Here is a 15,494-nt window from a genome sequence, read left to right as displayed (position 1 = left end):
CACTCAACCTCTACCGTGCAATTACCCACACCCTGCAGAGGAACACAGAGAGAGACGGCCCCTGGTATTAGGTTAGAGGACACATGGACACAGTGGATATTTTACAAGCAAAGACAGTGATGCATTTTCTTACTTATCAAATGAGAAAGAGAAGTCAATGAAATATTTATGATAGTGATTGCTTGTATTATATGGCTGAATATACACAAATTACTATCAGCTATAATAAGGGCTGGACTACCTCAACCCTCCGAGAAGTGCTGGATTGCTTGCAGGTTACTCTGTTCAGAAGGATTCTGGAGCTCTATCTTAGAGAGATGTTGACAGGCGTAGAAGAAAAGAGAAACCCAGAAAAGAGAAAAGTGCGCTGAGTCCTTCATGTTCATGCCATAGGGCTTAAGCTGACATTGACATCTTGAACTCAAGTCCAGGATCTGGATCTGTGTCTAGAGCTGATTTACCAAAACATTGTTTAGGGGCAGCAACACCAATGATTCAACTCTAGATGCCCACTGTTGATTCAAGAAGAAGCCCTTCCTCAGTGATCACTTCTTCATCTACAAACACACTGCCAGAACAAGAGATGGTTGCAAATATTTTTGAAGAACAGCATCCAGTGATAGGCTAGTTTGAGAAAGACAGGCAGAAAGATAATTGGTCAGATGTGGTGTTGTGGAGATTGTGAATGAAGGGATCTGGATAGAGGAAACAATGGAGAGAAATCAGGAGGTTACCCCTGAAGTTAAGTCATAAAGGGACGAGGCAGAACGTGAAGGAAGGGATCCTGCTGCCTGAACTCCTGCCAAAGCTTCACACATAGAGAGAAACACAGGCTACAACGATGAGTACAGATCAAACAGCTAAACAACTAACAATGGAAGACCCTCAGAAAGAACCAGCACGATCAAACCACAGATCACAACCTCACGTCTGTTCAACAAAAACGCTCGCAGCTCAGTTGTCTGTCAAGTAAAACATCAATTAGATAAGTCCCCCCCCCCCCAATTACAGCAATTAGATATGACAGATTAACCAAAGCTCACTTTCATTCATTTTAAAAATCAGGTTTGAAATGTGACAGCCTGAATTGAACCTAGAGGTTAAATAATATGTTTTATTTTACTTAATAAAATAAAAGATTTATCAAATCATTATTGTTCTATTATTATTATTATTATTAGAACATAGCCTTCATAGCAGACTCTTACTTATATTCTTTGAAAGCTTTATTTCCTCATTAAGACTTTTTAAAGCTATACTTCAAACCATTTCCTCTCAAATATTGCTCCTGCTCAAAAGTGTGTGGCTGCACTTAGAGCAAGCTCTCGAATAAAGAAAGAAAATAAACTCTGAACCCCCCTCCATCTTCATTCCACCATTTCGTTAGTCGTTTCATCTTTTTGGTCCCTTCAGGAGGCTGGCTTCTGGGACAGCCTCCTAGCAACGGGAGAAAGAGAGAGAGAGGGAGAGTGACAGAGGGCGTGATGGAGGGGGAGGACCAAGGCTAAAAATAGCTCAGTGAGCTCTGAGCAGCATCACACCTCACAGAGACATCACTGTGCTAGCGAGCAGAATTCAAGATCCTGATAATTATCCACACAGGCACACAGGCACAAACACACACATACACACACACACACACTATGAGGAAAGAAAAAGAAACGTGCTGATTGGTGGCATATGTCAGCGTTAACTAATTCATGATTGACACCTAGTGACGTGTGAAACATGTGAAGGTGTTTGCATGTACTGTCGTGCGTGTGTGTCTGCGTGAGAATGGGATGATCAAGACCGACAATGACACAATGCAGCTGCAGAGGCAATGAACCATGTTTGGGTTGAGTATATAGAGGAGAATTGAAGGATGAATCTCAGACACACACACAGACACACACACACAGACACACACACACCACCGTGAAACACGAGATGAAAAAGAGGAGCGTCTGAAAAATGGAGAGTGAAATGTGATGAGTCAGAGTCTGCCTCTCAGTGAGATGGATGATGACCTGGTTGGTGTGTTAAAGGTGACATCATTCATGACATCAGAAATCATATGACTGAAGTGTCTCTGCATTGACCTCGCCCAACATATGCTGCATGCAAGAGTGCGCACCACACACACACACACACACACACACACACACACACACACACACACACACACACACACACACACACACACACACACACACACACACACACACACACACACACACACACACACACACACACACACACACACACACACACACACACACACACACACACACACACACACACACACACACACACAGCCTGTGAACTCCAGCAGCCAATCAGAGGCTCAATTTGTATTTGCAGGTCTCTATTCTTGTTGTATTTTTGTCTGTCAGCGCGCTGGGCGGGGTTTACACTGATGCAGTGGTCACATGATTTTTATGTGATGGATTTCTATTGATGTAAACAGTGAGCAGACACCGCAGAGCTCAAGAAGGACATTTAAATAAGACAAGCCAATGCACCATAACAATTAGGGGGAAATGCATGAAAACAATGCAGCACATTGAGCTCTGATCTGCATACACCCAGTAACTGATGCTCTTCAATGTATTCAGTGTGATCCTGGCCTGAGCATATAATTGCTTTCCTTTCCCTCCAGGGGCAGGCAGGGAAGAATAGTGACTTCTGGTCAGAATCAACTCCAGCATTTTAATATTGATCTTCCCCTAAGTTGAGCGAATCACAATTGACAGGCTCAACCAAGAATGATCAAAACTAAAGCAGCAAAAGCAAAGATATTCACACTTTTACACCCTTGAGGTCAATATTCAAAAATCTCTGGAGCTAAGATTTGACATAATGCAACTGCATCATAACTGATTGATTTACCAATAATTTGCTTCATGAACCGCTTGATAAATGACCAACTGAATAATAAGTTATCAACCAATCACTGCAGCTTCAAATGCAACTCAATAGAGGCGCCTACTTTTTTCCGTGGATTCTGAGAAGACCCTGATGCCATCAATGGGATCTAGTCAGGGTTATTTTTCCAGACTTCTCACAGCACCTCTGGAGCCACAGAGGACATTATGCATCTGTTTTTATTGGCCGACTCTTCGTGATGAGTAAAATCGCCAGTGTCCCTATAATGTGGATCAATCATAGGACCAAACTGATTATGGCCAAAATCAATCGTTGCTATGACAACTATTACCTATGGTCAGTACAAAGATGAAAGGAAGTATAACTTTGCGGCGAGGACACAAATCTTTATGTACAGATCTGATACCACGTCTTTAAAGTAAATAAGTTTTACTGAAATAAAACTGTAATTTTCTTTCCCCAAGAAAGAACTGTATTTAGAGAAGCGGAGAAGAAGTGATTGCAGGCTGTGTAAAATAGGCCAGTTATGTAAAACAGTTAAGTGCACTGTATGTAATACAATTTCAGGAAAATTAAAATGTATTTATCGAGGAATAAACTACAATAATAACAATAAACAATTATAAAATAAGTTATATGACATCCATTCTTTGTATGTATTGGTTTTTCGAAGGTTTTAACCTCAGCCAGGCCATAGAACAATAACATCATCACTTCCAGACAGAGATAGTTGCATACAGCTATTTATATGTGTTTTATTTTTTTTAATGAACAGGTATCAGAGCTGTACTCGGTATATGCAAATATGCAAAGTTCAGGTACAGCAGCCTGTATCAGGATGGGGAAAAAATGGTATTAGAACATTTAGACTTATCTTAAATGTATCTCGTCCTTCCTCACAGTAGCAGATCAGTTCCCAGCAGGAAAAGGCTGCTTCTAAAGGTACAAGACTGGACGGATGCTAATCCAGGTTTAACTGAGACAAAGGATCAGGAGCTGATTAGGCTAGCTCAGGTTTTAACACTGGATAATCTTATTTCAGTCAACTACACTGCGATTTCATTTCACTTACATATGATTACAGGTTAGCACGCTGCTGCTGCACATTGACTTATGTAAGAATCCGAAAGAAAGAGAGGAGAATCAATAGAATCTTATTTCAACAAAAGATATGAGATTAAACTGACTTCATCCAAAGATGCATGCCACAAAGTGGAGCCCAAAGATGGTTGTAATATCTGAATATAAAAGAAAGATGACTGACAGGACAGGCTCTTTTCAACTCTTCACATTTCAGCAGGTAACATGAAAGTCATGTTCATTTCTGCTATAAAACAAATCCCCTTAGCTCTTGTTTCTCCTGCAACACCTCTGGGTGTCGGATCATTTTTGATCTGAAGGACGTTGGATGAGGGAGGTTTAGAGGTCACAAAGATCAGGGCATCGGGAGTGTGTGCGTGCGTGTGTGCGTGCGTGCAGTGTACTCTATGTGTGTGTGTTGGGGATATAGAGTGGAACTCCAGGGCGAGGTGAAGTGTTTACAAATCTGCACAAAGTCAACAGCAGATTAGAGAGACTTCACCCTGCTAATACTGAACTCTGAGCTTTCACTGCTGGACCGGGGTGGCCCTGGCCTGCTGGGCCTCCTCTGAACTCTCACAGGGTTTTCTCCTACTTATCAAACTGTAGGTCTCCTTCATTAATGCTTATCTCACCAATTTACCTGTAAATATACTGTATGCTATCTCTGTTCTGATTTAAAAAAGGTGACTCTTCTTATAGCTACAGAAATGAAAAAGGTCTCATCCTGATCTACTTATTCATCCATGTGGCTTAACTTTCTGCAAAAATGTAATCGTTTAGAAAATGATTCAGTTTTTGAAATGTTCAGAAAAAGATCACGAAACAAATCATAAACGTGAATCAAGTAGAAACCTTAACATTTTAAAACAGAGGCTGGTAGCAACAGCTATCTAGGGCGCTGCAGTGGAATGTGAGAAGTGTTTTTGCTCACATACTCAGTAAAGCGGTCAATGGAGTCTCAGACTGCAGAAGCCTCGTCACATGATGCCCCTCATGTGAGAATCTGCTGTTTTTCTGCTCAGCTGGGTAGACGCAGCATGACGCCAAGATTTAGAGACCTTAGCCCCCGCTGGAGAGTTGGGTGGGGAGGTCCCTCGACAGTCTCACGGCACCCGGTGATCTTCCCTAACTCACTGGCTCTCGGCACAAGTAGTCTGCCTGTGATTGCCAGAGATCAGAGTCTCTTACTAAGAAGCTATGATGCTGGCTAGCACCTAATCACATTAGTTTAGTCAGAGCTGATACCTTCACTTGTGGTGGTTGTGTCAGAATGGCAGAATGGAGGCACGTGTTAGCAAACAGCTGAGATTGTTGATTGCAGACAAAAGGAATAAATTCTGCTATCAGACACAGATGGATTCAATTCTGTTACACAACGTCTTAATTCACTTTGAAATCTCATTTGTTTCCGATTCAGTTAGGGATATATTTCAGTTGCAAAACTTATTTCAATGGATGTGAAAAGATTCTCAGACGAGTAACACTGTAAAATGTAAAAGGAACTCTCTAACCTGGTGCATTAATAAAATATGATATACTATTAATTTTTGATTCAATATGAGGGCAGAGGGTTTGGTAAGGGGACACTAAGCTCAAGTCAACAAAACCTAAATAGGTTCAAACTAAATCAACTGTTTGACCCTGTTTCACACTTTGCTGTGATTCTCGAACAAAGCTTTTCTGCAATCACGTAGGGATAAACTCTAAATAAATCCACTGTGTGTGGTGCGATGATTTGTTTCACCTCTGCAGGTTTGGGACAACCTCACTGAACTGTTCACATGTCGGTAAAATTTAATGAATGAGGCTTCGGAAGCCATCAACATGCTTTAAACCACCCTGTTGGGGCATATATCCACATGTGAACATGGAGAACTGGATGTTCTTCAATGGAGTTTGTTCCAGATAACAGACCTGTGGTGTCTCTTTAAACAGTTTCAGAGATATATGTGGTATTTCGTATTTCAACTCCTATATGCATATCTTTCATATTTATCTTTGCTCGTCAAGCTCTTCACTGACTTCAGAGTTTTTACATAGAACCAGACATCTGCGTGTGGACCTGCCGTTACCTTCAGTGGAGCAGCGTCTGCCATGTTTTATGTCTTGCATGGACAGAACTCCTTGCAGAAGGATGGCTACACCAACTACAACATGGTTAAAGCTCCATTACATATAAATATACTAAAAGTTTGATCTCAGGATTGGATCATTTGATAGGAGACCAATTGAGTGTAATCTGAAAACCCAGCCCTAAATTAGTGACACTCAAATGTTAGCTCCCATTCTGCAAGTCAAATCAGCCAACAAGAGCAATACAGATGATAAAAAAAGCTTATATAAGCCCCTGCAACACAAGTGTACCACCCTGTATCTACACATACGGGTGTGATATGTTACGTACCGATTGAATTTTGACAAAGTGAAACAAAGATTTAGTTGTTGTTCAGATTGATTTGTTGCTAATGGAAAGCTCTTATACTGATTTCAGTGACATAACAGATGAATCCTGAAGAAGGGTGTGTCAGGACTGGAACACCAAACTCAAAAACAAAACTTACAGACCACTGACTCACAGTCACATATCTGCAGACTGTATGAGCTAAAGAGAGAAATTAGCTCTTCTGTTGGCTTTGATTCTTCTGTAACAGTTTCACATAGCACATACTGTATCTGCTACATATCTGAAAAAATCAATGTAGGAATGGGATAGGAAATTAAAAACATCAAAGCAAAAACTTACTTCAACAAACATATACTCCAACTCCCGGTTCATCTTGTCTCAATATGGAGCCTCTAGCTCATGCTGTGAGTCTGCTGGTTTCTGGGTGACTCCAGCCACAAGTCAAGACACTAACTGATCGAGCGCTGAGCTCCAGAACTCGCTGGGGGATGAAACCGTACCATTGTGTTTGCAGAAATCAGCAGCGCTCACTGACGTTCCCCAAAGTTCCTCGCCCTGTGACAGATGACTGGCCATTCACGATGTCTATCACGTCTGTGAGCCTCCCTCCCCTATCACATGAGTTCTGAAGCTCTTTTCCCAAAAACCACAGACATTACTCCAAATAACCGTGTGACAGACGACACAAGACACACAACAAGAGCATTTGTCAAGAAGAAGAGCAACTTCTTTGTGGCGTATGTGGGACAATTTGAGCAATTCTAATTCCTAAAAACTAATATCTGTTTCTGTTCGCTATTTTTTACATTCGCTTAAACATCATAATACTTGGAATCTCTATATCGTCATAAACATTCAGCCCAACTCTCTGTGCGTCTGCCTTGGTGTGTCCGTCTGTGTTGGAAAGGCAATGACTACTGGTGAGCATATACAGCAGGACTGCAGAATTACTTTAACCATGTTATCTCAGTAATCTAATGCACATGCTCTAAATTAGAGCGAAGAGAAAATAAAAAATAACCACAGGCATTTGATAATGTAAGATTCACCACCTAATGCTTACCTAACCGTTCTGTTACATACTGTAGTGACATTAACTCATATGGTAGTATGAAATGTATTCAGATATCAAATTGAATTTTTTTCGGCTGGGAATTAGATCCTGATGGATCTCCTTCTGTCCAATAAATAGGCAGATATGAACAGACATTGGTATCAGGGTTTATGTTTGCAAACTTCTGTTTTACAGAATAAACAATCCAAAGAAGATAAACATTTATGTTATCTTCCTAATTCAAGTTCCATATATTGTTGTATTTGTTTTTATTTATAGTTATTTATAATAAAGGTTATGGGTTAAGTGTAAAATATCAAACCTGAATTACATTTCTTTGTCCCTCTCCCTTTTTATTCTCCAATATCATAGTATCCCTTTGGCCCCAAAAATCTATATTGTTAAGACTTTACTGAGAATCCTGCCTTTAGTTCCATCATAAGATAAAAAAATCTTTTTTACAAATATCACTTTAAGAATCTTTGAAAATACCTATAATTTTATTTTTACAGCAGCTTTTTACCATGTGATTCAATTAGATATGAACTTAAGCCAGCTCACCTTGAAATCATTCTATTATTCAAATGTTATTGTTAGTTTTTGGGAAGACTTTTACTATTGAATTCAATATTCAATTTGGGTTTCAACACTGGAGGAGGAGCTGGGGATCGAAACCACCGACCTTCTGATTAGTAGACAACTTGTTCCACTTTCTGAGCCACAGCTACCACCATTATGTGACCATAGGTCCAATATAGAGTTTAGGGTTGATTTGTAGTTAATGAAAACTTGTTGTTGATTTGAATTTTCACTTGGAAATTTGGTTGTACTGAACGCGTTTGTCTTGCAGTCTAAATATATTTTAGGTGTTGTGTTTCAATCGTCATGGTTACAAAATCATGAAAGAAATGTTTTGTGACATAAGTAATACTTCGATATCACTCTCATGTTTACAAATAAAATATGAAGATGAGCCGACTGTGACAAAGTACAAACTACACATTCTACCAACTCCTGCGAATGACTGACAGTCTACTGTTACATACAGATCAAAGCTGTCTGAAGAGGAATCACAGGGAGATCGTTTCTGTAGGATTCTACATAGTAAGTTTGTGAAATATTTAGGACATCTGCAGAAAAAACACCTTTTCTTTTCAGCTTAGGTTCAGGAGAAACTGTTAAATATATGACTACTAAAAATACTGGAGATGCTCTCTTATTGTGTTACAGCAAAACAATCCTTTAAAAGCAAACTTGAGTTTATGATTGGAAGAACCTGTCCAGCTCGGACTCACTTCCATCTCCAGGGGAATAGACTTCCATCTCCTCTTCCTTCTTAGACTGCCTCTTGTGCATTCACCACCTCTGACTATAGTATTGACACTGATTTTTTCTTACTTTTTTAACTCAAAGTGGATGGAAGAGACAGACTCAAGGCTACTGAAAAGGTCTTCACCTCTGACTCAACTCTCTGTAGACTGGTTTTTAGGTCAAAGAGGAGCCAAACCAGGGCTGAATCTAATGGTCTGTATTTGAGTGTGCGTGTGCGTGTGCGTGTGCGTGTTAACCCAACATCTCAGACCTACTCAATAAGCTTCTATAAGGCCGACTCCCACACACAAAGGGCAGAGTGTTTTTAAAACCATGCGTTGGAAAAGTAAATCACAGAGAGGGTTCTGACATCAGAGGCAGACTTCTGAAACAGACTCGACTATTCAAAGCAGGAAGTAACTCTAGGTTTTTCCCAGCCACACTGACACATGAATCCAAAGGCTCCTCTATCCCTCTGCTGTTCAAACCATTTAACACCCAACAGGATGCTCATGGTATTTAGATAGACAAATTAAAAGCTGCCAACAAGCAGAGGATATTTGGCAGCCTTAGCCAAATGCTACTGGAAAATATCATTTTGAATTCTTGTCTTTAAAGAGAGTGAATTTAGGCAGAAATCCTGATTTTCTCTTAAAGCTATAGTGCTGCAACTCAGGATTATTTTACACACAGATTAATCAAATATCACACTGTAAGTCAGATTTAAAAAGAAAATTCAGTGGCAAATATCATCATAACACACACTGTCACGTTTTTTACTCCAGCACGGCTGTTATTCAAGCTGAAGGCACCAGCTGTCACAGAGGAAGATGGGTGACTCATCTCTCTCCCTCAACACACACACAGAGAGAGACGCACACATCCTCTGTTTCCCATTTGCAGTCATAGAAATACTACAGTAGCTGGAGCATCACACTTGTGACCTTGTGCGTGTTGAGTGCAGCAGCTCTGCTCATCCTGAGCTCAGTGTCCTGCTCTCCTCAGTGAGCCACACGGAGGCTGCAGGGCCCCGGATGCTAAAGGGAAGAAGGGAGGATGCTACAACAACCGTCCGGATGCTGCGACGAGCCCAGCCTCTCAGAGAGGTACCCAACCTGCCCTCCTCCCGAAGGACAAACACACACCAGCCACGGCAACAATGTGAGGAGGACACACAAGGCTGTAAAGATGCACAGACTGCAGCTAAAGCCAAAGATGATGCTTCTAAAAGCGTCAATCTGGAGCGTCCATGATGGCTGGCACCGCCTTTGCATCATCATCATCATCATCATCATCCCAGCGCCCTTGCTGGCGGTGCTGGGGGGGGGGAAGGACCCGGGGGACGGGGGCTGTGTACATCACGAAGGCCCGGGACAAGACGTCATCTTGTTATGGAGATAATGGACAATAATAATAAATGAACAGATATATAACACGGGGGGTGGGGGGTCGTGTCGCATCTGTTATGGTTTTCTCATCGGAACCAGCTCACGTCTCACTCCTACAGATTCATGCACAAAGGTTTTTAAATGAGGTGTCAGGAGCGTGTTCATTCATTTACTGCCAACATACACACACACGCACGCACACGCAAGCACACACACACACTCTCTCTCACACACTCACACACACACACACGCACAGATTTGACGTCCTCCTCTCCGCCTGCTCCCTGTGAAACCCAGCAGCCCATTAGAACAGGTCGCTCGGCTGCTAGCCGTGTGTAGCCCGCATGCTAACCGGCTGTGGACACTGGTCTCTACCTTGGTGTACAGCTCCGACGCTGCCATCGCGGTCCCCGGCTATGTCCTGTCTCCTGCTCCTCCTGTGTGGACTGACTGTCCCGCAGCTCCCCGCACGGCCCGAGCCCCGGTGCGTGTGCTCATGAAGGGGGGGGGGGGGGGGGCAAGACTCCTGTGATGCCTTTGTTGCCGACGCTGCTGGTGGTGTGGGGCTCAGGGAGAAGATGCGGCTCTCATCGCCATGATCACTTGTCCTGAAACGCTGCTCCGGGCTGCTGCCGTCTCACTTTGCATTGTGGGTATGATGGATGAAGTGATTCAGCCAAACACAGCGACCCTGCTGCTGCCGCTGCTGCTGCTCCCTGGTAACTGCGCCACCCGCCGGCCAAGCCTGCGTAGTACACCAACAACAACATCCAAAGAAAGGATTTGTCTTTTTATTCCAACGCCAAAAAACAATAACTGTATATGTGTGTGTATACAACCATATATATTGAATTAAGATTAGTTTTATACACGAAAATAAAAACATGAACACACACCTTTTCATTATTGTTTATTCTTGTTAAATTAAATTGAATTACATTTATTTAATCTGGCTCTATTTCTCAATAGACAAAACTCAATATGATATAGTTTTACATTTCATATTACACCTTACAAGTTTATATATATATATATATATTTTTTAATATATGCGTTGTGTTATGTAGGTGTCTTCTCCTCTGCATGGGGTAGTGAATCTTACAATATATATATATATGTTATTATTTTGTATTTGTTTGACCCTCTGTGATGATCCTGTGTGTATCCTGTGTCTGCTCTGTCTGTCAAAGCACTTAGTAAACCTCAGAGAGCACCTCCACCTGTACCAGAGGTTTAATCAGCTGAGGGCTGATGGCTGATTGATCCTCTGGTTCAAAAGGCAGCAGCCGAGCTGCCAGACACCAAGGGATCTCACGTGAGACACACGGGAGAAACACATGGACAAGACGGAGCTGAAAAGCCAATACGCCCGGCAGACAGTGCTGGCAAGTTTAAGTTTAGTGTTGAATTTGTTTTCTTGTGTGTTGAAAAAATAAAAGAAAGCTGAAAAGCAACTGGTTTCTCTCTTGCTGATGTGGTGACACCCCGGTGGCAGCTTTAAAGATTTTTTTTCTAACTTACTTTTCAGAAGTCACTTCATGACTTACGAAAAGTTATTTAGTGTGGCAAACTGAATGGGTATACTGATCTTTCATTAAACCCTCATGGAGGTTTAGATATATACATGGAATGCATATACAGTCTCTTTACATATGTTTGGAGCCCATCAGAGATGTTGATTCATGCCATTTTTACATTCTGCTGTCAAATATGACAGAATTTGGCTTATGTCACAGAACTATATTTCAATCAGCCATTAAAAATAAACAATATCTCAAAGAACTCCAGTCTCAATTATCATTCTGACTGGAGTTTATATATTTGGTGCTTTGGATCATCTTTATCAATAATGGCCAGAAAAACTGGTTTAACAATCACATAATGGAATATATAATTAACGTGATTGCAATGTTGTCTTTGCCTGGGAAAGTTTTTCCTCAGCTCAGTTTTCAAAGCATTGTAAAAAAAAATATAACCAGTGAATGTCTGTAATCTTCAATTGAACTTTTCATCTTAAACATACAAAAGGTCCTAAAATACATCAATATATCACACACAGGACACAACAATTAAACATTAGTGCAAAACTATTTTATTTACAAAACAAAATGGCATAAAGTGACAGCAGGGCAGCCACATACATGCACAGCTCAGACAGATGTAGTGCTAGCTTAGATTTACCACGACAGGTAAACGTCATCCCGTCAGCAAGGACCCTTGAAAAGCACTACAGGGGGCCGAGGACAATTTAAAGATAAAATGACTTAACGCATGAGTATAGAAGATTTCCTCCCCCGAAATCAATGAACACAATTCATCAGACTCTTTGTTCCCAATGCCAAGAGAGGCTCCCAGTAGATAATAGATTTGTTGCTCACATAGCACAAAGACTGGTCCCTACTGACAGGAGCTTCCAGGTCCCGTATACTCCACTACCAGCAAGGTTATGAGTCACTCATGACAACTTGAAACCAGACATTTTGACCCAAGGAGAGGACGGGGTGGTCCTGAGGCTGAAATGCATGGCACATCACAGATACAGTGCAAAGTTTCAACATTACATTTCAGATTGAAGCCATGGCATCCCCTTCATTTAGTTTCAAAGTGTTTTGAATGAACCATAGATCTGCCACTCGGAGATTTTATGTAGCACCAGAGATTTTTTCAGCATGTTTATATATCTGCACACGTCAGCACCTTCATGAATTCAAATGGAGCTCAGTGAGGTATGCCTCAAGGAGCCCTGCATCATATATGCAGTTCTTTATGACACTGTGGCCTTCACCGTGTGGTCCCCCCCACCCCCTTTCACAATCAAAGTGTTTACAAAACTGAGCTTGGCCTCTGGATTACTATACTCAATCAATCACTCAAGCATATTGAAAGCATAACTTAGAATAAGGACATACAGTGAATGATACAAATATGATGTTAAACTTTCTAAAAGGCTGACGTCTGCCCCTGTGCCGAACAAAAGCAAACGCACACACATGCTCGCATACATACGTACACACTCCTGTGTGGAATCCTGATGTCTATACCACAAGCCCTCTAACCACTCAAGATGCAGCTTTTACTTGTGGCCCTCTCCTGAGGCAGTAAACGCTGTGGTATCGATCATCCATCCCTCGTACAGAAGAGTCACAGTACGTTCATCACACTCACACTTGGATGTCCTGTCTTTCAGTGTATGATAATACATGGAAGTAATGAAAAAATAAAAAAGGATCAGCCAGCCGAACTACTGAGTGGTAGGAGTGGGACTTTATCGAGATGGGTCCAGGCAGTTGCGGATGGGGGAAGACGCTGGGGACAGGTGGAACTGTGGGAGAGAGGGGGGGTGGAGATGTAATGTTACAGCTCTGAGACTTGAGTGGAAAGGGTTAGGACTGGGAGGTACAGCAGGAGATGTCAGGGCTGCGGGTGCATCAGCCTGCCAGTTTACTGGCAACCAGGGAGGGTTTCCTTTGGGCCAGGTCCTGGGGGGTGGGGATGTGGTCCCCTGTGATCTCGGTCTTCTCTGGTGCAGCTGTTGGCATCTGTTTGTTCTTTATCTTGGCTTTAGCCATGTTGTAGTCGCCTGAGTCAAAGTACTTTTGCTGTAGAGAGACATAAAACTCACATTTTAAACTGAGGAAGCAAATATTTCACTAAGTCATGAAATCAGACAGAACCCTCACATTTAAGAGGCAGCAACAGTGTTTTATTGATATTTTCATTTGACATGAACAGCCATTTTAACGACTGTCCATAAACACTGTATATAGCATAACAAAACATCTAATACCTCTAACCCTCATTGCCAATTAAAATGAGCTACACTTAGGAAAAATTAATCATCTAAAACTATACCTGCAATATATATCGTCATTGTGAAGGTTGAAAAGTCCAGGCTTTGGTAAAGCAGTAGCGCTGACGATTCAACTGTATGATCATTTGCAAACTGCAGCTGGTGGTGTTGTTGTTTTGAACTAAATTATAGTATGAGGTATGTTTTTTATTTATTAAAGATTTATTCAACCAGTGTTTAAGCAAACTACATTTTGAGATGGTCTAGTAAGTGAACCTGGAGCTAATACATAAAGCAGCATGGATTCTGATAAGCCCTGAAAACTCTGTGCGATGACACAACACAAGAATGTCAGTGTCCTCTGGTGAAGTCCGATTGTTTAGCACACAGGAGATAACTCACCCCTTTTTGGAGGCGCTTGCGAAGCAGATCCGATCCTCCGGGTTTATTTCCTAAGTTTGGGTATCTGGACTTCAGTTTAGCCTCCTCTACCTTCTCCGGGCTGATCACCTTCTCCTGGACCTCCTGCAGACGAGCAGAAGCATGAGGCTGTGAGATGAATTCAGACTCCAAAAGCACAGTTACTACTGCACAACAAGTGAGCACATTCAGCAGGTGCCTCCAGGCTCCCACGGAAATATGTGTCAGCTGATGGCACTGCATTATAGAAATAACCTGGCAGACTCCTGAGTAGACCTCCACACATGTTAACTAGAACAATCTGAATACGATCTGTGCATTAATACTTAACTAAAGTGATTTAACAACGCTAGCCACATTCGCGTTAGCAAGTGTGTTTACCATTCACCGGTCAGGTTGACATGAGAATTACATCGGTTGTGTGGGCTTCATGTGTTTAGTGGTCAGTTGGCATTAATGCTAACATGCTAAACCTTACACTTGCTGCTCAAATCTTACACTGACAACATTAAGGACAACTTTGAGTGTTAGCTATGTAGCAGGGACACGGTGGTAACCACGTTGAGCTGAAAATAACAATGCTGTTCCCAACAAAGTGCAGGCATTTGTGGATTTGAGCTAGGCTAACGTTAGCAGCTGAGCTAGCCGTAGCCGATGAATTGCCACTGTGTGAATGTCATGACAGTTAGCCTGGCGGGTGGAGAGCTGCTAGCATTAGCTCTTGACAGCTCCGACATTTACACCAACCACCTGCAACATTCGCTCCGGGACCAGCCCGAGGAACGTCGGAGCAGCTAGCCAGTGTCGCAACGCGGGAGGATCGATAGCCAGGGCTCGGTGGCTAGCTTTGGCTGGTGCGTTAAAAATGGAGAGCGCGGGGTAACAAGGCTAACGCGGCTAACGTAGCATTAGCATTAGCTCGAACAAAGTCAGTGCCGCCGCGGCTCGACGGTCTCCAGCGCTGCACTGTCACCTTCTCATCCACCGACATGTCCTCGGCCGTCTGCGTGTCTTCGTTGTCCCCGGACATGTTGACAGTGATCCCGCTCTCAAGCCAGAGAAGTGCTCACCAGGCGGACGAGGGATACACACACACACACAAACACACACTGAGCCCCAGCCGGAGCTTTCCCTGCCCATACGCGTCACCGCCGCCGAGCTGCTGCTCCCGCACAA

General features: G+C 42.4%; 2 protein-coding genes across 2 annotated transcripts in view; both read right to left on the bottom strand.

Moving 5' to 3' along the window:
- The window catches only part of myo5aa (myosin VAa), a 44,523-nt gene extending 37,796 nt beyond the window's left edge, over nt 1–6,727 (bottom strand). The window contains exon 1 of the mRNA XM_061068315.1: nt 6,695–6,727. Coding sequence (XP_060924298.1) covers nt 6,695–6,727 — 33 coding nt within the window. The remainder of the gene's footprint in view (nt 1–6,694) is intronic.
- A 5,450-nt stretch (nt 6,728–12,177) lies between these two features.
- On the bottom strand, nt 12,178–15,494 carry arpp19a (cAMP-regulated phosphoprotein 19a). Its single transcript, XM_061067882.1, has 3 exons — nt 15,292–15,494; nt 14,301–14,423; nt 12,178–13,707 (listed from the first exon to the last, which is right to left on the bottom strand). Exons 1-3 carry the CDS (start codon nt 15,346–15,348, stop codon nt 13,537–13,539), a joined length of 351 nt encoding a protein of 116 aa, XP_060923865.1. The 5' UTR covers nt 15,349–15,494; the 3' UTR covers nt 12,178–13,536.

Source organism: Limanda limanda, chromosome 3, assembly GCF_963576545.1.
Source record: "Limanda limanda chromosome 3, fLimLim1.1, whole genome shotgun sequence".
NCBI lineage: Eukaryota > Metazoa > Chordata > Actinopteri > Pleuronectiformes > Pleuronectidae > Limanda > Limanda limanda.
Note: the sequence above shows the minus strand (reverse complement) of the source record. Positions and strands in the feature narration are given on the sequence as shown.